Here is a 21364-nt window from a genome sequence, read left to right as displayed (position 1 = left end):
AGCGCCAGGCTGTGGCTCACAAGCCACCAGAGACACACCCATCCAGCAAGCTTGTATTCCAATAAAACTCAAATGTGGGTGCTGGGATATGAATTTTGTATCATTTTCACATGTCCTGAAAGATTCTGTTTTTTGTCTTCCTCCCTTTAAGCGGGTAAAAGCCATTTTCAACTCGCAGGCCATACAAAATCAGGAGATGGGGTGGACTGGGCCCACAGGCCCTCGTTTGCTGGCCTCAGCTCCTCCTCGGCCAGGGAGCAGGCAGTGTCCAGGAGGGCACTGACCCTCTCCGAAACGAAGTCAGAAGTTCCCAAATGGCAAGTGTGGACAGACCCGTGGATTCAAAAAACTTCCCCGCCCTTTGAGAAAGTCCTCACCAAACCTGGGAATAGGAATAGTAATTCATTTAGACCTTTTTAACAACCAGGACAGGGAGGAGGAGCTCTCCCCATTTTGGAGATGGGGAAACCAAGGCACGGGACCAAGGCCCTCATTGAAGAGCCGGGAGCCTCCCAGTAATGGACCGAGGCTTGGTGCACCACCAGCAGCACCCAATGGGTGCCCGAATTCCAAATGTGGACCAAGAGACCATGACCCGCTCCACACCTCCCCTGCTGGCTCCCTCTTCCCGCGGGATCGTGTGCCTCCATCAAAACCCTCCAAGAGCTACCCCCTCCGCAGGAAAGCCTCACTTCTGAAACTGGGTCAGGAATAACAAACAGAGAATAAATGCAGGTTGATGCTGATGGTGACAAGTGTCCCCCCACCCCCTTCCCCCGAACATGCTGGCCGGCGGCCCTGCGGGTGAGCAATGAGGTGCTGGCCAACGCTCAGGGAAGGCAGAGTCAATAAAAGTCTCCGTGATACTGAGCAGGCGCTCAGAGCCCAGCGCGGTCGAGAAGGGCAGGCGTCCAGACTTGCTCTGTGCCAGGCAGAACGGTCACCGGGCACAATTCAGCCACGGCCGGGCAGGCACCGTTGCTGGATGACGGGGGTGACAAATGGGGGCCTCCCTAGCCTTCCCGCATCAGACCAAACAATTAAACCATCTGTGGCAGGCGGAGCTGTCAGGAATGTCAAAACCCAACCAATTAACAAGGGCAGCGTGGACTGATGTCTGTAGGTCTGTGCCAACGGCTCTGATTCACGGCCCAGATGCCAGACAGACACGCCCCCTTCGAGAGCCACCTGGGGAAGCCGGGGGAGGAGGATGCTGCTGGGTGCCTGGCCCTTTCACAAAACATAATGGGTGGTTTAAAAAAATCACCTCGTAGTAAACTAGCAGGACCCCGCTGGCAACCAGCCTGCTCTCTTCTTGACTTCCGAGGGCTGGGGTTGGCAGTGCGCCACACTGCTCACCTCAGGGCTTGGCCAATGAATGGAGTCCCGGGGTCTCCCTCCAGGGGTGGTCGCAAAGGCCACAGCCCAGAGTGGCCCCCACAGTGCCTCTGTCCTCCTGTCCTCCTCAACACCGGCTAATGAACGCATCGGAAGTCAAACACGGATTTTCAGAGGGTGAAAGCAACGGGCAGCTGACTAGCTTGAGAAAAGTCGAAATGGACTCTTCACTGGGAAAAGGCAGGTGTTAACGCAAGAATGTCTGCTACAGCTGGAGCTGTGACCCCCGATTCACGGGTTGCAGCCGAATCCCTGAACATGTTGGTATTTGGAGGTGGGGCCGTTGAGATCAGGGTCACTTGAGGCCATGAGGATGGGGCCTCCAGGATGGGATTGGTGCCCTTAGAAGAAGGGACAGCAGAGAGCTTACTGTCCCCCTCTCTGCCATGAGAGCAAGAAGGCAGCCATCTACAGGCCAAGGAAAGGCCCCTCACCAGGAGCCAAACCTGCCAGTGCCTTGATGCTGGACTTCACAGCCTACAAAACTGTGAGAAATACATCTGTGCCGTGGTGTCGTGTGACGGCAGCCCGAGCGGACGAGGACGATGCCGCAGAGGCCCACCCTGAGCACAGGCCTGGATCCCTGGGCATTCTGACCCGGCCTCGTCCTGTCCCTGGGTTAGGAGCGTTTCAGAGGCCCGCCTCGGGACGGCTTTCTTATCTGCCTGGGGAGATCCTTTCATGCAAGGAGAAGCCTTTTTCCAACATCCACGGCAGGTGCACAGGAGGCATCTGGACCACAATGGATCCTCAGGGGCCCCAGGACATGGAGTATTGCCCGCCTTGCTTAGCTCAGAGTTCCGGAATGTTCCTGTGGTCTAGGGCGGCAGGGCTGGGGTGTGCCCTGGGGGTTGGTGTCTGTGTGGCGGGGGCTCTGTCTCATTTCACTAATGAGGACCTTGGGCTTGGAAGTTAAATCTCTAAGGACAGCACCAAAGTTGGATTTGCTCACTAAATTCTGAGTCTTGGGGTGCCTGAGTGGCTCAGTCATTAAGCATCTGCCTTCATCTCAGGTCATGATCCGGGGTCCTGGGATCAAGTTGCACATCAGGCTCTCTGCTCAGTGGGGAGCCTGCTTCTTCCTCTCCCACTCCCCCTGCTTGTGTTCCCTCTCTCATTGTGTCTCTCTATGGCAAATAAATAAATAAAATCTTTAAAAAAAAAATTCTCAGTGTTCGGGAGGTCAGGCCCCCTCTGGAATCTGGAAGAAGCTATGGCTCCTGCCCTAGGCAAATGAACTCACGCAAGTCTGCAGAGAACTTTGGACGGCTCGCGGAGCCCACCCTGGCCCTCCCCAGCCAGCACCTCTGGTCCGCTGCGGCCCGCTCTGGGGGAGACAGGCAGCTGCTCCCGCCCATGACCATGGGCTGACAGGGCTCCCCGTGAGTGGGAACAGAGCTCCCAAGGCTCTGGTGGCTGGGAAGCGAAAACCCAGCGTCTGCGAGCTTCAGCCAGCAGCCGGAAGCCAAGCTGAACTCACTTCTCCACGCAGGACCAGGTCACCCTGCAAACATGGGAGCCCCCAAGCTTCTGCTCGACAGACCTTGATAGCTGTTCCCTGCCTCCCAGACACTGCGGGAAGCACGGTGCTCCCTCCTCAGGGGCTCCAGATCTCCCACTTGCTGTTGCCTGCCACTTTCTCCGCATGACCCTGAAGGGTGCAGGGCGAGGACCCGAGGCACCGCTGGGAGTAGAGCCTAGCTGGAGCGTCACCTAGAACCTTCTGGGTCTTTCTAGAGGGACAGTAGGGACTGCCACTTGGGTTTTTTTTTTTTTTTTTTTTTAAGTCTGCACAACAGGCCTAGGCAAACCTGCTCTATCTACCACAGAGAAGGCTGGAAGGACCCGGTGAGGCCAAAGACATGAAGAGACTTAGAAAAGACAGACATCGCCAAGAAGAATTGTGCTTTCTATGATCTTTCGGATCCAGTGAGGGGGAGGGCCCCCGGAGTGACCAGGAGGATCTCTGAGGTGATCATTTCCACACGTGGACTGGTGCTCACCCGGGGTCCCTGGCACACCCTCTCCACACACACGCACACATGCATACACACACAAAACACACCCCCCCATGCCTAACGACGCTCCATTTCCTGTCCTCTGCCTGCTGCGGAGGCTGTCTGCTGATTGACAGCAGCACCTGTTTCCTGTAAAGTCACAACCAGGAGGCCCTGGGGGCCTGGTGCCTTCTCTGCCGGGGGCCCCGGGGGCAGACCTGGAGAGTAATTGTCCTTGCTGCCCGGGACTTGGGGAGGGTCAACTGGCCTCACATATGAGAACCAGGCTCCTTGCCTGCCTGGCCCACCCGTCCATTCTGTCCCCAGCGCAGCTGCCCCACCACCTCCTTCCCTCCGGGGCCTTGGGAATTGTGCGCCTCCAGGCTGAAAGGCAGGGCTCTCATTCACTCTGTAAATAGCTCCTGGCACCCGCTGTGTCCCAGGCTGCATTGTGGTAGTGGTCGTGGTCGCTATTTACTCTCACTGCTATTGCAAGCAGAGCAGAGGTGTCCTTCCTGCTGGGAGGCCGCCTGCCGGTTTGCAAAGGGCTCACCTGTAACTCCTTCAGTCCTCAGCCCGGCTGCTTATAGGGTGAGCTGCCCCGAGCCACGCAGCTGGGAAGCAGCAGAGCCTGGAGGGAACCCAGGTCCCTTCCCAAGTATTCGGGGACGGGAGTCCTGTTCTTGCTACGGTTTTCCAGGATTCCTGTCCGTTATAGGACTGCTGTCCTTAAATTGTGATCAGAAGGAACCCAGCAATATGGCAGGCTAGAAAACCTGAATACCTCCCCAGGACCGACAGCCCAAAACGCCACATACAATTTAACAAAGCGTTGTTTAAACGCAGGCCTGTGTGTGCACACACCAAGGGAAGAGACATCACGTGGACCCCAAGCAAAGATTTAGATTGCTAAACTCATGGGTGTGCTTGAGGTTAGTGCAAAGGCTGGAAGAGGAAGTAGGACTTTGGGCCCAGAGGAGGCGGAGGCAAATGCCAAATGTCAGAACCCTTAAGGGTGAACCAGAAAAATCTCCCTATACGCAAAATACAAGAAAGAAGTCTGGGTTTCCTCTTGGGCTCTAGGATAAAAATAAAACCAAACAAATAGAAAACAAACAAAAAACAATCACCTTTCAGAGTATGGAGCTAGGAGCCTCTCGCATAATGTTGGCTTGGGGTTCAAGTTTGGAAACAGGAACTCCCCAGCGAACACACTGACATGAACAGAGGAATCACGCAGGTGAATTCCCGGGGGAGCCTGGCTGAGGCAAACACAGGCCACTTAGGGGTCAGGCCCCAGCCACGGGGCTTCTGCAGACAGAGTCCGCTTGGGGTGAGCTCACAGCTCAAAACTACAAAGTCCCCAAGGAAATGATCTGCCCTCTAAGGAGACCCAATGGACAGCAGAGTCAGGCTCTGGAACCTCAGCTACCTGAACAGTGTGATGGCGACTACAAACTGTATGTACTGAGAACACTGACAGATAGAGCCCGGATCCGGAAGGAGGGCAACATTTACACAATGACAGAAAGAGCAGTGGAGATCAGAAAACAAAATTACAATTTCTTTTAAAAATACTAATTGAAATTGGGAATTCAATGGACTGGTTAAAAATCAGGAATAAAATAAATAAATTAAATAAATAAATAAATAAATAAATAAATAAAATAAAAATCAAGAATATATGGGCCCATTGGACCCTGCTCGGCAGGGTGTCTGCTTGATATTCTCTTTCTCTCCCTCTGCCCCAAGAGCATGCTTGCATGCTCTCAATCAATCAATCAATCAATCAAATCTGTACTAAAAAGAGGGCAAGGATATAACGATGTGTGGGGATGGGGACAAAGAATGGGCAGAAGGATTGAAAGGGAAGGTCAGGAGAGCAGAGGAGGGAGGGCTGGAGGGTGGCAGAAGCGGGGAGGGATGGGGGAAAGGAGAGAAGGTGGGCAGAGGGCAGCATCACTGGCGGTCAGTCCGTGCACAGGGGCTAAGCACCACATGTGTGCACAGCCCCTGGCAGCCCCAGGTGTCCGGACGGTACAGGAGAGGCTGGTGGGAGGGTGGAGGTGGAGAGGTGGGCGGTGACCGGATGGAAGGCAGGTATGTGGTCATGAGTGCGTGGGCAGGGGGCACAAGGTAGATAGGGAGTGAGCGGGTGGTGGACAGCGGAGAGTGAGTGGCGGTGGGCTGATGCCCGATGGGGGAGTGCGCGGATGGAGAGGTGGGGGGTTATGGAATATGAGCTCAGTTAGGCTGGTGGGAGACGACCAGACGAGTGAGTCAACAGAGGGCCAGGAGGGTGCCTACACAGAGCGATGGCTGGGGGGCGGGGTAAGCGGCAGGGGGGTGAGGGGCAGGAGAGCCAACAGCAGATCAGGTAGTTTAGTGAGGGAGGAGACAGACAGGGAGTGGGTAGGAGCAGGGGCGGGTCGCTGCAGGGCGGGGGCCAGCGGATGAGTGGGTGTTGGGGGGCTGCACCGCAGACAGTGAGTACATGAGGGGACGTCCAGGTTGGGGGGGCGGACGCGCAGGGAGCGAGTGCTTAGCTGTGTGGGTATAGGGCAGGGGTGAATGACGCAGGGGCGAAGCTGGAGCCCGCCACACCTCACACACCTGGGCTTTGGCCTTCACCGCACCGTACTCGGCCTTCATCCTCTTCTGGGCATCTTCGTCCACGCTGGGGTCCCCGATCCTGCTGAACAGGGAGCCCGCCTCCTCCAGCAGCCGGTCCAGGAGCACCGCCTGGTTGCCCACGTTGTGCAGCAGCACCTGGGCATGGCTCAGCTGCCACTGCTTCTCCTTCAGGCCCACCTGCAGCTCCGCGGGGGCCTCCAGCGCCACCGTCATCTTCTGGAACCAGCGGTAGAACTCATCGCGAGCCCGCAGGTACTCGCTCCAGTGGAGCCACACCCACTCGATGCGGCTGTGGACAGAGCGGCGTGAGGCTGTGAACTGCCGTATCCAATACCGTCCAGAGTGCGGGAGTATCTGGGGGCTTGTCCCGGGCTCCGGGGAGGCAGCGCACTGGGGGCCTGCATGTGGGTTCAGAGGGGCCACGAACTGGCTGCATCTCCCTGACTCCTCACCTGCCTCAGTTTCCCCATCTGTAACATGGAGATGGCCCCATCTATCCAGTCAACATCGAACTACTTTGGAATTCTAAGTGAAGGGGCTTGCAAAGCCGACAGCACCGGGCCAAGTCACCCCAGCCACTCACGTCTGGTTTCATAAAGATGGAGGGGACGCTGTTAGCTCCCGTGTACCGGGGGCCTACCGTGCCTTGCCCTTGACATTTGTTACCCTTTTCCCTCTTCTCAGCCACCTTCAAGGATCACTTGATCACACCCTTATCCAGGGGAGGAGCCTGGCGCTCCGAGAGGTCAAGTAACTTTCCCAAGACCACACAGCAAGTCACCAGCAGAACAAGGGGCAATCTCAGGTCTGTCTAATACCCCATCCCTCATTGGCTCCCAGGTCTAGGCGGACAATCTAGGCTAAATTGCTATCAAGTTAATTTTCACTCTGCCATTCTGCTGAAGGATGAACACAGGCAAGTCTGCTAAGAACTAACTGTTGGCAAAACACGACCCGCTCCCGCTGTCTATTATCATCATTAAGCTTGATTATAATTAGAAAGAGGCAGGCAGCGCTGGCCAAAATCCCCAGAGAACGCCCTGTTCCCAGCAATCCCAGGACTGGAGAAATGTCCCCTGGGCAGAGGACCCCCGGACAGTGCAGTGGTGGACAAGGAGGGTCCCCAGCAGGGTCCCCAGCCACCCTACCTGTGACAGTGAATCATGTAGGTGACCGTTTCCTCCCACTGGGCTTTGATGTCCTTCAGCTGGGCCAGGATTGGGGGCTTCTGGTCCTCATGGCAGCATGCCAGGAGGGTCTCAGCCGCCCGCAGCACAAGGTCCACCTTCACACGCCCCTCCGGCTCCAACTGGCACAGTTTCTGTCATGGACACAAAAGCCAGTTTCCAGGGGTGAGACAAAGAAAGTCCAAGTGGACAGAACCTTGGCAAGACACTGGCATGATGGCAAGAGCCAGGCCTTGGAGGTCAGAGGGGCTGGGTTCTCCCCATAGCCCCTGCCTCCTTCTCCCGTGACCGTGGGCAGCCAGCTAGCACCCCTGAGGTCGGAAGCAGGGAGCCACGGAGCTGACCGCGCCCCCGCAGAGCTGTCAGATGGTGTAACTTCCTTCCCTTTCTCACTTGACCATTTCTAGCTGTGTGAGCTCAGACAAGCTGCATTAGTGCCCGGGAACCCATTACAAATGGTTTTCTCATTTGTAAAATGGGGTCATTTATAGTAACTAGCTCCCAAATTTTTCTTTCATTGTTGTTTTTCAGTATAAAATGAGAAAATGCAAGTCCATGTCACGGTGTGTGGGGCCATGAGAATCTCTCAGGTCTACTGGCAGGGGTGGGCTTGACCCAGGGCCTCTCAGTTGCTCCCTCCAGGGACCAAGCAGGAACATCAAGGCAAGCTCCTCTGATGGGTGACTGGTCCAGGAGGCCCTGAGGCCTGACCAGGCTCCCTTAGAACCACACCACAGTCCCAGACACTCCCTGATCCCCTGGACTGGGGGGTCAGAACTCCATCAGACTGACCTTGCCCCTCCCAGCCTGATGGGGCTCCCAACTCATTTTCTCTCATAAATGTTTCCCTATCAAACATACTGAGATTAAAAAAAATTTTTTTTTATTTAAATTCAATTTAATTACCATATAATGTATTATTATTAGTTTCAGAAGTAGAGTTTAGTGATTTGTCAGTTGCATAGAACACCCAGGGCTCATTCCATTGCGTGCCTTCCTTAATGCCCATCACCCAGTTACCCAGTGCCCCCGCCAGCAACCCTCAGTTTGTTTCCTATGGTTAAGAGTCTCTCATGGTTTGTCTCCCTCTCTGATTTCATCTTATTTTATTTTTCCTTCCCTTCCCCTATGTTCACCTGTTTTGTTTCTTAAATTCCACATATGAGTGAAATCATGTGGTATTTGTCTTTCTGTAACTTACTTTGCTTAGCCTAATATCCTCTAGTTCCATCCATAATGTTGCATATGGCAAGATTTCATTTCTTTTGATGGCTGCATAGTATTCCATTGAATATATATACCACATCTTCTTTATCCATCCATCTGTCCATGGACATCTGGGCTCTTTCCATAGTTTGCCTATTATGGACATTGCTGCTATAAACACTGGGGGGCACGTGCCCCTTTGGATCATTATGTTTGTATTCTTTGGATAAATACCTAATAGTGCAATTGCTGGGTCGTAGGGTAGCTCTGTTTTTGACTTTTTGAGGAACCTCCATGCTATTTTCCAGAGTGGCTGCACCAGCTTGCATTCCCACCAAAAGTGTAGGAAGGTTCCCCTTTCTCCACATCCTTGCCAACACCTGACGTTTCCTGACTTGTTAATTTTAGCCATTCTAACTGGTGTGAGGTGGTATCTCACTGTGGTTTTGATCTGTATTTCCCTGATTCTGTGATGCTGAGCACATGGTTTTTTTCATGTGTCTGTTGGCCATTTGCATGTCTTCTTTGGAGAATTGTCTGGGCAAGTCTGCTGGCCATTTCTGGACTGGATTTTTTGTTTTTTTGAATGTTGAGTTTGATAAGTTCTTCTTAGATTTTAGATATTAGCCCTTTTTCTGATAAGACATTTGCAAATATCTTCTGCTGTTCTGTAGGCTGCCTTCTAGTCTTGCTGATGATTTCCTTTGCTGTGCAGAAGGTTTTTATCTTGATGAAGTCCCAATAGTTCAGTTTTGCCTTTGTTTCTCTTGCCTTCAGAGACGTGTCTAGCAAGAAGTTACTGTGGCTGAGGTCGAAGAGGTTGCTGCCTGGGTTCTGCTCTTGAATTTTGATGGATTCCTGTCTCACATTGAGGTCCTTCATCCATTTTGAGTCTATTTTTGTGTGTGGTGTAAGGAAATGGTCCAGTTTCATTCTTGTGCATGTTGCTGTCCAATTTTCCCAACACCATTTGTTGAAGACACTGTCTTTTTTCCATTGGACATTCTTCCCTGCTTTGTTGAAGATTAGTTGACCACAGACTTGAGGGTCCATTTCTGGGCTCTCTATTCTGATCCACTGATCTTTGTGTCTGTTTTTGTGCCAGTACCATACTGTCTTGATGATTACAACTTTGTGATAGAGCTTGAAGTCCAGAATTGTGATGCCACCCACTTTGGTTTCTTTTTCAACATCACTTTCGCTCTTTGGGGTCTTTCTGATTCCATACACATTGTAGGATTGTTTGTTCCAGCTCTGTGAAAAATGTCAATAGTATTTTGGTAGGGATTGCATTGAACATGTAGATTGCTTTGGGTAGCACAGACATTTTAACTTTTGTTCTTCCAGTCCATGAGCATGGAATGTTTTTCTACTTCTTTGTGTCTCCCTCAATTTCTTTCGTGAGTGTTCTATAGTTTTCAGAGTATAGACCCTTTACCTCTGTGGTTAGGTTTATTCCTAGGTATCTTATGGTTTTTGATGTAGTTGTAAATGGGGTCGATTCCCTGATTTCTGTTTCTTCTGCTTCATTGTTAGTATATAGAAATGCAGCTGACTTGTGTGCACCGATTTTATATCCCGTGACTTTGCTGAATTCCTGTAGCAGTTCTAGCAATTTTTTGCTGGGGGCTCTCAGGTTTTCTACATAGAGAATCATGTGATCTGCTAAGGCAGAGTGATTTCTTCTTTGCCAATTTGGGTGCCTTTTCTTTCTTTCTGCTCTCTGATGCTGAGGCCAGGACTCCCAGTACTAAACCATCTTGAGCTTTTATCTCACCTTGGCCTTGGCCTCTTGGAGGACCCAGACTAACACACCATGTGTAGCAATTAGCATGCCTTTGATTAACAGCAGGTTGTCTCCTTATTGACTGGCATTATTTACTTCTTTGGCCACTAAAGTATGGTCTCTGTAATAAAAGTACAACTGGATTCCAATTCCAAAACCACTCCCTCCTACCTGCGTGACCTTCATCACAGTACTTAAGACTCTCCAGGCCTGTAAAATGCAAGCCTGACGCCATCCAGGGTCATGGTCACACTCCCTGATGCAGGGAGAGCCCTGGGCACACCGTCACCTGGCCATGCTCCACTGTCAGCTACCAACTGTCCACTGTTAGCACTGACTTTTCCCACCTTTGATCCCTGTTCGGTGACAGCACATTTGCTTACTGCTCAAGCTTTGTTATCCCACCTGTCTCCCTGGTGACTGGCTGCCAGCCTTCTCGGCATGAAGTCCCAGGGGCCTGGCTTTCTGGGACCCTTCTCTGTGGTGGGCACTGGGACCAGGTGAGGGAAGCCAGATGCCACTTCACTGATGGCTGTGTGGCCCCAGGCAGGTCAACGGATCATTCTGGTCCTCCCTTTCACACCCTGAGATAGTGATAACAATTCCCACTTCGTCTACCTCATAGGGTTATGCCATTAATCTAAACAAATATAGTTACTTAAAACATTGCTGGGTTAGTATACTTTCTAAAAGGTTGAGATATGATGTAGGGCCTTTTCCAACATGTGCAAATGGGCAGTGGTGTCAGCCCTTGTCACCTCCTAGGAGAATGGTTACCAATTACGGTGATGACGATGATAGGGGCCTGTCGTCCTCCCTGTATTTTCAAAGAGTGACATTAAACAAGCTCCTTTCTCAGGCTCTCTGTGGTCTGTGAGCATCGGGGCGGGTGGTACAGGCAGAATGGAGAGCAGGGAGCTACCCCAAGAGGGGAAAAGAGGTTTTGTTTGCTTTGGGGCCTGGCCAAGCAGGGGGATACAGCAGGACCCCAAAGAACCCTACAGAGTTGCTGGGTCCCTCTCAGTATCAGGCTGTGATGTGGAAGACAAAGACACCCTAGTAGTTAGCATGGACTAAAGATCTGGGGGCCCCTGCAGAATGTTCTGGGCTGAGGGAGATTACCCACCATGTCATTCCACTCAGGAGCAGGGATCCCGCAGTGAGGCTCAGGATGAATTTCTTGTCATCTCAGAGATCTAATTTGATGAAGGACCCGAGATTTCTGACCCCCAGTGTTAAGGAGTAGATGGAATGCCCACACGCTGAGCTCACAAGAGGGGTGCCCCGGTAATGGCAGTTTCATAGGCAAGGGCGCTGGGAACCCACAGAAACTTGAAGCCTTGCGGGACAGTTCTCCACAGCAGTGGGAGCGGCCTCCTCATACCTGCCCCCCAAATGAGGCTCCGTCAGAATCTGGCTCTATAAACCCATGGGGCCAGTGGCTGGGGGGTCAAACGCTGAGCTCAGTCTCACCCCCAGAGAGAGAGCGCCAGCCAAGCCTGGAAAGTCCCCAGGAAACAACGGCCCCTTTCCCACAACCTAGTGTCCTGACGGCGTGACCTCCTGTCGGCCTCTGGCCCTTTGCTCTCCTGCCTCCTCTGCTCGGAGAGGTGCAGGCTGGATGGAGGGGACACGGCAGCCCTCTCAAACCTCTGCCCTTTGCAGGGGAGGGAGTCTGAGGTTTCCCTACCAAACAGGGGAGAGCTGGCCAGGCCCAAAGGCAGACAGAATGCCAGCCCCTCCTGGCCCAAAGCAGAAACATCTGTCCCCAAACCAAAATATCAACCAGTCGGGTAGTTGCTATCGGCCTGAGGCCGGGAGGCTGGGCCTAAGCTTTTAAGAAGCCGATTCCACCTTCCTTCACTACTGTCAGGACAACGGTCTCTGGCTGGTGGGAAGCTCTTTTACAGCCGATCAAAGGCAAGATCCAGGAGCGCTTGGCAGGAGGCGCTGGCCAGCTGGGAAGGGGCACTCGACCTGCAGCCACAGAATGATCCTGCTTAAGGAGCCAGTGAGAGTCACAGTCTGGTGGGGGTTGGATGGCGCGAAAACCTCAGGGGAGAGGAGAACAACCAGATCAGGAAAGCTGGAGGGACAGGGTCCGTCTGGGCTTTCACCAGTGCAGCCAGGATGAGACAGGAACCGTGCTGTGTACTATGCTTAGTGCTATGCTGGGCACTATGTGCAGTACTGTGTTGGGTACTGACTTGGACACTGTGCTGAGTATTATGCCAGGCACTAACTATAGCGGGTAATATACTGGCCATTGTGCTGGGCACTGTGCTGGGTAGTCTGCTCAGTACTATGCTAGGTACTAAGTTGGGCAGTATGGTGGGTACTGTGCTCAGTACTGTGTTGAGTACTATGCTGGGTACTATGTGTAGTACTGTGCTGGGTATTATGCTGGGTGCTATGCTGGGTATGATGCTAGGTACTATATTGGGTACTATTCTCAGTACTCTGCTGGGTACTGTGTTGGGTCCTGGGGTCCAGGATGAACCAATACGGCCCAGTGCTTTCAGGGTGTGGTAGGGTCTGCAGCCAAGAGCACAGAGGACTGTAAATGAGCCACAGACACAACAAGGTAATGACCAGAGTTCCAAGGAGGGACGTGGGGAAACCCGAGGAGGCTTTGTGAGGAGGTGGCACTGGCGCCAGCTCTTAGTGACATGCAAGCTTCTGCGATGGGGGCTTGAGCAGAGGTAGAGGAGCACAAGGTGTTCAGGCACAGTGTGTCCGGCATTTGGAAGCCAAGTCCTAGGGAACGAAGCCTGTTTCTGACCACAGCCGGTGGTCTGGAAGCCAGCCAGGAAGCAGCCCAGCAGAGGCATGGCCCCGGAGCAGGGCCACGGAGGCTGGGAACCAGAGGGCAAAGAGACAAGATGCTGGCACCCAGGGGACCAGCTCCTGGAGGCTCGGGCACGGGCAGGGAGGGTCGGCACGCACCCATTCCTGCATCGAAACCACGAGAAACTACCTCACCCACGGGGCCGGCTCTGCCAGGGGGCCTGCACTTGGCCAAGGACCCCAGTAAGCCATTTGCCTCCCTGCTCCCTCCACCCCACCTCCACCCCAACAATCTTAAGCTCCAGGTGTTCCAGAAACTCTCCCAAGTTTCTTGGGAGAAACGGCCACGCAGGGATTCGAACTCCAGCCTGCCAGAGCCCCAGTTTCCAGAGTGACACTCTCCAGTCTCCCTTCCCAGAAGGCTTCCACCACCCTGGGGGTCCTTGAGCTGCCGGAGAGGGAGAGGACCCTCCCTGCACTTTGCGGAGGGCATGCGACTCACTCCTGGCCACAGAGCTATGAGGTGTCACAGCTGGACTGGAACTTACACCCTCGCCACTCCAGCAAATGATTACCAGGAACACACATCACTGAGCTGGGGTAGCGGGGGGGCCCACAAGGGAGACCCCGAGACCCCAGAGAGAGGTCCCAGGGACTGGGGAGGTAGAAAAGTCCCTAGCAGCTCCCTTCACCAGATGGCAGGAGCGAAATGTTTTCTTTCTTATTGCAAAATTGGTTTTGAAATGTCAGAGCCCAGAACGGAGCATGCCTGAGACCCGTGGGAGAGCCGGTGGTGGAGCACCCAGGACAGACCCCTCCCCCTAGGCTCCAGGGGTGGGCACAGGCTCTTCCTCAGGACCACCCCCGCCTCGGCTTACCACCCCTGCCTCACACCACCAGAGGGTGATGACCTGCTGGTATACGGGTGCCAGGTCCAAAGGGATGGGTAGTACCTGAGACAGCGGGTCATACAGGGCTGTAGTGTTCCAGGACTGAGAGCATCAGGAGCTGGGCTGCGGGTGGAGAGGCGGGGGGCGGGGGGCAGTGCTTCATTTCACAAGCACACCCACACCCACACTCAGTAAAGGGTGTTCCAAGTAGAGGCAAGAGCACAGGCCAGAGGCCTGCTGAGCAGACATCTAGGCTGTCTGCCAACAGGAGAGGACGTGTGCTTGCTCGGGGTGAGGGCTGGAGCAGCTGAGGCCGGAAAGCAGGGTCGAGTAGGGAAGAGCAGACTTGGACACCAGGTGAAGTCTGGGTTTTCTTTGGTGGGCAACAGGGAGCCATGGAAGGTTTTAGAGGAGGAGAATCACATCGTAACATCAGGACACCCCGTGTGGCGTGGATTCTGGGCACACCTGTCCCCCTTTAGGTCGTGAGCCCTGGGGTAAGGTGGACCTCGCCTGCCTCCACTGCCCCGGGCCCCTGCATGGGGATGGCCAGCGACGCTCAGGACTCATGCATGGGTTCAAGCCCTGACGAGGTCACTTTCTGGAGTTTTGGCTCCTCACTGTGACCAGGAATCAAAGGTTGCTATCGAAAAGTGGGCATAGTAAAACAGCATTCACAGGGCTTTTGTAAAATAAACATGAAAGCGGAGAGTGCTGCCCAGAGGAACTGACAGGTGGTGAATGAATGTCGCGCCCCGGCTCTCAGTGATCTGGGAGGACGGATCTTTGGATACGTGCCTCCTGGTGTCAATAACAATGCTGCTGATGGGGAAGGCCAAGTCTGACACGGGAAGGGGCTTCGGGCTGGCAGCTCCCCTCCAGTGGGGAGTCCTTCAATCCCGGACCCTCCGAATTTCCAAACCACCATCCCCCCTGTTGCGGAAGAGACATCCAAACCCCCCGGCTTGGTGCTCCAGGCTATCCCCCTCTGACCCCTAACCACCTCTCTGGCCCCATCCCCTGCTTCTGCCTGACACCCGGTGCTGTCCCAACACCAGCCCCGTTAGGGCTCCGAGTGTGTGCTTCAGGCTCTGCCCACCTCCAGGCCCTTCTTACTTGTTCCCTCTGCCTGGAGCCCCCTCCTCCCCAGCCTCGCCCCTGCAGTCCTCCACCTGACTACCTCTTCTGTACTGGAGCTTCAACAGTAAAGTCGCTTGTACCCAGAGAACGCTCTTGATCTCCCAGGCTGGGAGACACAACCTCCCTGGGGTTCTCCAAGAGCCCCGGGTTCTCCGCTCACTTCACTGTCCAATCGGGAAGCATTTGATCATAGGACTTAAAAGTGTCCCTGCCTTCCTGCCCTGACGGTCACTTGGTGGGGGGCTTTGACCAGCCCCATCAAGCACTTGTTCCTGGTTGTCCTAGGAGGACACGTGGCCCAGGTTGGCAAGTGCTCATGCTGCCCCAGCAAGCAGGCGACACCCCCCACTGGGAGAGGTGGGGGGGGGGCCCTCCACGCCTACCTTGCAGGAACAGGGCTGTGTTTAATCAGGTGTGTGGCAAGGGACTGTGTCGGGAGCAACCTGAGGGCAGCGGACAGGAATGAGTCGGTCACCTGGGAGTCCCAAGGCCATGGTCTGAGGCCTGCTGCAGGGGAAGCTAGTGAAAAAACATGACTCAAAAGGGCAGGTCCCTGGTCCACCAGAGTCAGGCCACTGAAGGCATGAGAAGCGCCATTCTGAGATAATTAGCACATCCCTTTCTAGAAAGGAAGTAAATAGAGGCCCAACAGGGTCAAATGACTGGCCGGTGCTCACAAAACCAGCAAGAAGCCAAGTGGGATTTGAACCCAAGATGTCCAGACTCCATAGCCTGGTGTCACTCAAATCCAGTGAGCTGTTCTATGAGAAGAATGTCAGAGAAACCAGAACGCTCTGCTTTCTGCCCTGCTGGGCACAGTTTTATTGTGAATAGCATCTCTGGTCATCAGAGGAGCACATGACGCTCTAGGGAGGCAGAAAACTCATCTGACAAGGACTCAGAAGATCCGAATTCCAGGAGGGAATGTCCCACCCAGAGACTGTTCCAATGTGGACGAGTCACATGACCTAGGCCTCAGTTTCCCCATATGTAACTGAGGCTCCTCCTTCACAATGTTGTGTTGAGCCTTAAATATCAGCCCTACAAAGGTGATATGAATTTCTTCATTTTGACCATCCATTTCTAAAAAGAGCATTAGATATTTTCAGAAAGATGCACCACATCAGTAAGACTACATGAAAAAAAGAAAGCAACCCAGGACACTGGGTGTGGGGTCAGCTCGACTTCTGGCCTGGTTGGGAGATCGGTTTGTGTCGGAAAAAGTAAGCCTCCCTTAAAAGCGGCCATTGTTAGGTGACAAGTTAGAATTGCAGGATATCCCGATAGAGGTGACCTGAGAGATGTGTCCATCTCGGCTTTGCTCACAGATGGGAAACTGAGGCCCAGAGAGGGAGAGGGACTTGGCCAAGGTCACACAGCACATTAGCATCAGCATGGAGAGTCCAACCCAGGTCTCTGATTCATGCTGATGTTCCTGCCTTGTCCCTGGGCCTGGAGCAGGTGCCCGCGGATGGGGACAGCACAGTGCCAGGCCAGGCCCCAGGCACCAGCACTTCTAGTAGGCATAGCACCACAGACCCTGAGCCCTGCCTTGTGGGGAGCAAGGCCAGACCCTGGCCCTGGGGTCACTTCTCACTAGGCAGAACCTCCCTCCTGAAGGCCAATCTGGACCCACCCAGACCTGGAAGGGACATTCAGCTCAGGGACTCAGGGAAGCAGAAGGATGCTAGGGACCCATCTGGCCGCATGGAGCCTCTGCCGGTGCAGAAGAACCAGATGGCGGCTGAACAAGCATGGTCCCAGGACCAGCTGCAATTGCGTCACCCGGATCACGTTAGCCATACCGTCGGTGGGGACGGGGGTCCGGGGGGGGGGCTGCCCTGACCTCCCAGATCAGAATCAGCACTCAAACCCAAATCCCCGGGAGATTCCAACACATCCGAGTTTGAGACACACCCCTGCCATTTATCAGCCCGGAAACCTGAGGCCTGATAGGGGAGGAACACGGCCAAGGCCATGGGGCCACGGAAGCCACGGCCTCTGCGTACCTCTGTCTCCCGCAGCCTGGCCTCCAGGGCCGCCCGGGGCCCCTGGGTGTTGTCGTTGACCTGCAGTCGCTCCTGCACCGCCTTCATCCACTCGAGGGCGTCCTCCACGCTCCTGTCGAAGTCCTCCTGGGGCGGCTGAGTCATGGCACCTGCAGGGGCTGAAGGCAGGACCACATGAGATCAGGCCGGCGGGTGAGAACGTCTGGTAGTGTTGGTGGGGGGTGGAACCGACGCTGGGGACAGACCCGCATCCCACCAGCGCCCCTCCTGGTGCTCCCACTCGGCTGCACAGTCCTCCAAAGGACCACGGAGGAGACGGGGTCTCTCCTATGGGAGAGCAGGCCCTGGGCGCCGGGCTGGCAGAAATTCTCCCCGGCCTCTGAGCATCCCTGCCTCCCGCTCACCCTAGCTGGGGACTCAGGACCAACCCTCTTCTGTCTCTGTGGGTTGAAACCCCTCCAAAGGAGAATCCCAAATCACATACAGTCTGAGATGTCCATGACATATAATGAATCATGATCTCAATGGATCCAGTAGTCTCACCCTGAGAAATAATTTTTGGCATCACGCAAGCTGAGGTCAGCCCCGGAATCCCTCCTGAATATTACCATCTCAGGGATGGGGATGGGCCCCATCCGCCAGGGGTCTTGTTGCTAGCTCTCCACGAACTTGGGTCCATGGGGGACGATCACTGGTGTCTTTCCGCTGAGCCACAGACCACCTAGCTTGTGGTGGCCACGGACATTCAACTGACCTTGCGCTTGAGATGACCTGGCACCTTCAACTGACCCACCTGCTCTGCCGCCTTAGGGGAAGACCTAAGGCCTGGATCCCCCAGCTAAAGCAGCCCTCCCTACGGTGCCCTCCGCTCCCTCGCCCTTACCTTTCAGCTGCAGACACCAGGGCGCAGATTTTCGCCCATAACCTTCCTAGAATCCCATTAAACCCAGGCAAAACTATTCTGTATTCCAGCTCTAGTTGTCTGCTTATGCCACGATAACCGACTTCAGATTAAAGTTATTTATATCTGCATCTTATGTGAAGGGATTGTGTGTAGCTTATCCCCAACCTCCCATAACGCCTTGCACAGAGTCAGCCCTCCGCCAATGCTGAGACGGCCCAGGACTGGTATAAAGTTTAAGGCACTGAAAAACGAATGTAGCATTGGTTAAAATGGCAAATGAAGCAAAACTGGAAAAACCCAAATGCCCAACAGTGGGGCATTAGTTAAGGGATGCAGGGTTCCCCACCTTTCAGGATATTATGCAGCCCACGAAAAGTACGCTTAAAATGAATGGATGATGGAGAATTCTTACAATATAACGACACCAAAACATTCGGCAAAATTGTATATTTAGTAGTTACAACACTACACTAGAAGCAAACAGAGCCACAAAAAACTAAGCTCCTGGGGAAAGGTCGGGCAGTCCGGCCACAACGGGTCCACGTGACTGACTGCAGGGGGCATGGCCCACAGTGGCTGAAGCCACATCCCACGTGACCTCAGGCCTCTCTTTTCCTGGCACAGTGTCCTTGGAGGCTGCTCGGGTAGAGATTGTTGGCCTGTGGATGGTGGAAACATAGAGTTGGAAGCTTCGGTTTCCTTATTTTTCCACAGGCACTTTGGGAATTTTCTAGAAAGAGCAACCACCCCTTTAAAAATAAAAATTTAAAAAAAAAAAAAAAACAACGGTTTCTTCACAAGGTTGAACTAACTTGTGTGTTGGCTCTGTCCTCTTGATCATCAGCTTGTGGTCCAACAAGTCTTGACGGAGGGCCTGAGGCTCTGAGCTCCCACCCAGGGCCGCACGGGCTGGGCTGTGTCTCCAGAGTGCAGGGGACGGGCCTTCACCTCCGAAGCAGGCGGTCTGCAAGGGGGACCTGGGCCTGCAGTTTGGAGCTCAGCGTCCCATCCTGTTGTTTTCCTTTCAGAGCTGTTTTGATTTTTTTTTCTAACAATTTAATAAGTTCCCTGAAGCCACTCCCTGTCTTTGAATGCTCCGTTTGTAAAGCACAGTAGAATGTGTGGGCGCTTAAATTGGTTCATTGTGTCTTTAATCTCCTGTCTAGTGTGGGACTTGATTGGCTTCCAGAAAGCTCAGCTTTTACGTAACTTTACAAAGCAAGGCAAGGGAGGGGCAGAAAGGAGTCTTCCAGAGTTTCTGGGGGCAGGACCGCTGGCAAGAACTTTCTTCATTGCCACACGGCCCTAGAGAGGCTTGGGAGAGCCCTTCTGGTGGCAAATGCCCAGGGCCTGTAAGGCAGGGTGGTTTGGAGACCCTGATGTACATTGTACGTTACACCGTCATACGATGTACATTACATGGGACACCTGGGGTGTAGTGGGGTACGGTGGGGCTCAGGTGGGCCTCAGACCCCTGGATCGGCCTCCACTGAGGGACCTCATGAGGCTGGGCTCGGGGAGCCCCAGGCGGAGTTCAGGAGACCGGGGCATCTTAGCCTGTTTTGCAACCATTTCGTTCCCCATGACACGCACAGGAACTCAACATAAGCTTGCAGCCAGACCTGTCTCAAGAAGCTCACAGGAGAAGGGCACCTGGGTGGCTCGCTTGGTGAAGTGTCTGCCTTTGGCTCGGGTCATGATCTCAGGGTTCTAGGACTGAGCCCCACGTCCGGCTCCTTGCTCAGCAGGGAGTCTGCTCCCTCCCACCCCCCCACCCCGCCCCTGCTTGTGCTCACAGCTCTCTCTCTCTCTCAAGTAAACAAAATCCTTTTTTAAAAAATTAAAAAAGCTCATGGGAGAGAAGCAGCACACTGAGCACGCATGTGGGCTGCAGATGAGTGTGCTCCGGGCCTGCGTGGGGGTGGTTTGAGGGAAGCCGGACAGCTCTAGACTTCCAGAGCTTTCTCTGAATAAAGGCTTGAAATGGCAACAATAGAATGCAAAGAATTACAAAGGAAACCAATCATCTGAAAACACAGTTATCAGGGGCCCTGGGTGGGCTCAGAATGTTGAACGTCAGACTCTTAGTTTCGGGTCAGGTCACCATCTCAGGGTCGTGAGATCGAGCCCCACGTGGGGCTCTGCTCTCAGAGGGGAACCTGCTTCAGCTTCTCTCTCTCCTCTCCTTCTGCCCCCTTCCTGTGCTTGCTCTCTAAATAAATAAATAGATAAGTAAATAAAATCTTTAAAAAAAAAAAAAAACAACCCATAGTTATCAAAAGACTAAATCAATGAGATATACATGCACAAACACACAATTTTTTATTAACACATTAAATCACAAGAGCTAACAATGGGGCTTCGCTACACGACTATTTCTGAGCTTTGGGCAGGTGACCCTGGCCGGGGAGGGTAGAGAGGGGAAGCCTTCACAGGGGTGGGCGGAGGCTGGGGGTTAGGGCCTAAAGGGGCAGGGGCAGGAGGACCCCTGAGGGAAGGCTATGGGAGTGAGCACGGGGCTGGTCCGTAGGAGGAGAGAGAGCGAAAGGAAATGGTCCCAGTTTCCAGCCTCCTGTGTGGTTACCACAAATGATGGCAGGAAGAGAAATGACATTTTGGCCTTGACGACAGACAAGCCAGGCCAGGGCCCAGGAATAAAGCTGAGGCAGGACAGATCAGGGGCTCAGCTGGAACCCAGGTCAAAACCCCTAAGTATGAGAGGCTGACATGTTAGTAGGCAAGACTTGTGGGATCAGAAGGGGGGGAGCTGAACTAGAGCTTGAGGAGGGAGGCTCAGGGCAAAGTGAGGGGCCCAAACGCAGTTGATATGTGTGCCGTGGTAGAGGGTGCTGGAAATGGGATGTAGCCCAAAGGGAAGAGAAAGGCACGAACACAGCTGCCATGGTAAATGGCCTACGCTGCGCCAGGCACTTGGCCCAGGGCACCCCCCACCCCGACCTGAGAGGGAGGTGACACAGGGGGCGGCAGACTCACGCTGCCCGGCGGCGGGAGTTCAGCTCAGCCTCCCCCTGTCCACCAGCACCTTCCTTGTAGAATGTCGTGGGGACTCGTCAGGAAAGCAGGTGCTTCGAGCCCAGCGCTGGCCCCCTCACTTCTCCCCTCGCAGGTAAGAACACTGGGACTAGGACGTCTGGGCGGCTCAGTCGTTTAAGCGTCTGCCTTGGGCTCAGGTCATGATTTCGGGGCTCAGGGATCAAGCCCCACATCGGGCTCCTTGCTCAGCGGGGAGCCTGCTTCTCCCTCTGCCTGCTGCTCCCCCTGCTTATGCGCACTCTCTCTCTCTCTCTCCGGCAAATGAATAAAATCTTTGGGAAAAAACAAGAACAAAAAAACTTTGAGACTAGACACACAGACCCACGGCTTCAGGCTGAGAGCTGAAACTCCTTCTGTCAGAGTCCACAGTCT

General features: G+C 54.0%; 1 protein-coding gene across 1 annotated transcript in view; it reads right to left on the bottom strand.

Annotated features, from left to right (window-relative positions):
• The window catches only part of SYNE3 (spectrin repeat containing nuclear envelope family member 3), an 83745-nt gene that overhangs the window by 33557 nt on the left and 28824 nt on the right, over positions 1 to 21364 (bottom strand). Inside the window, exons 2-4 of the mRNA XM_032837509.1 lie at positions 17035 to 17192; positions 7178 to 7350; positions 6009 to 6318 (exon numbers count right to left, since the gene is read on the bottom strand). Of these exons, the coding sequence (XP_032693400.1) occupies positions 6009 to 6318; positions 7178 to 7350; positions 17035 to 17178 (627 nt within the window). The 5' untranslated portion in view covers positions 17179 to 17192. The remainder of the gene's footprint in view (positions 1 to 6008; positions 6319 to 7177; positions 7351 to 17034; positions 17193 to 21364) is intronic.

The sequence above is a fragment of the Lontra canadensis genome, unplaced genomic scaffold (assembly GCF_010015895.1).
Source record: "Lontra canadensis isolate GAN:19392208 unplaced genomic scaffold, GSC_riverotter_1.0 scaffold98, whole genome shotgun sequence".
NCBI classification, from domain to species: domain Eukaryota; kingdom Metazoa; phylum Chordata; class Mammalia; order Carnivora; family Mustelidae; genus Lontra; species Lontra canadensis.
Note: the sequence above shows the minus strand (reverse complement) of the source record. Positions and strands in the feature narration are given on the sequence as shown.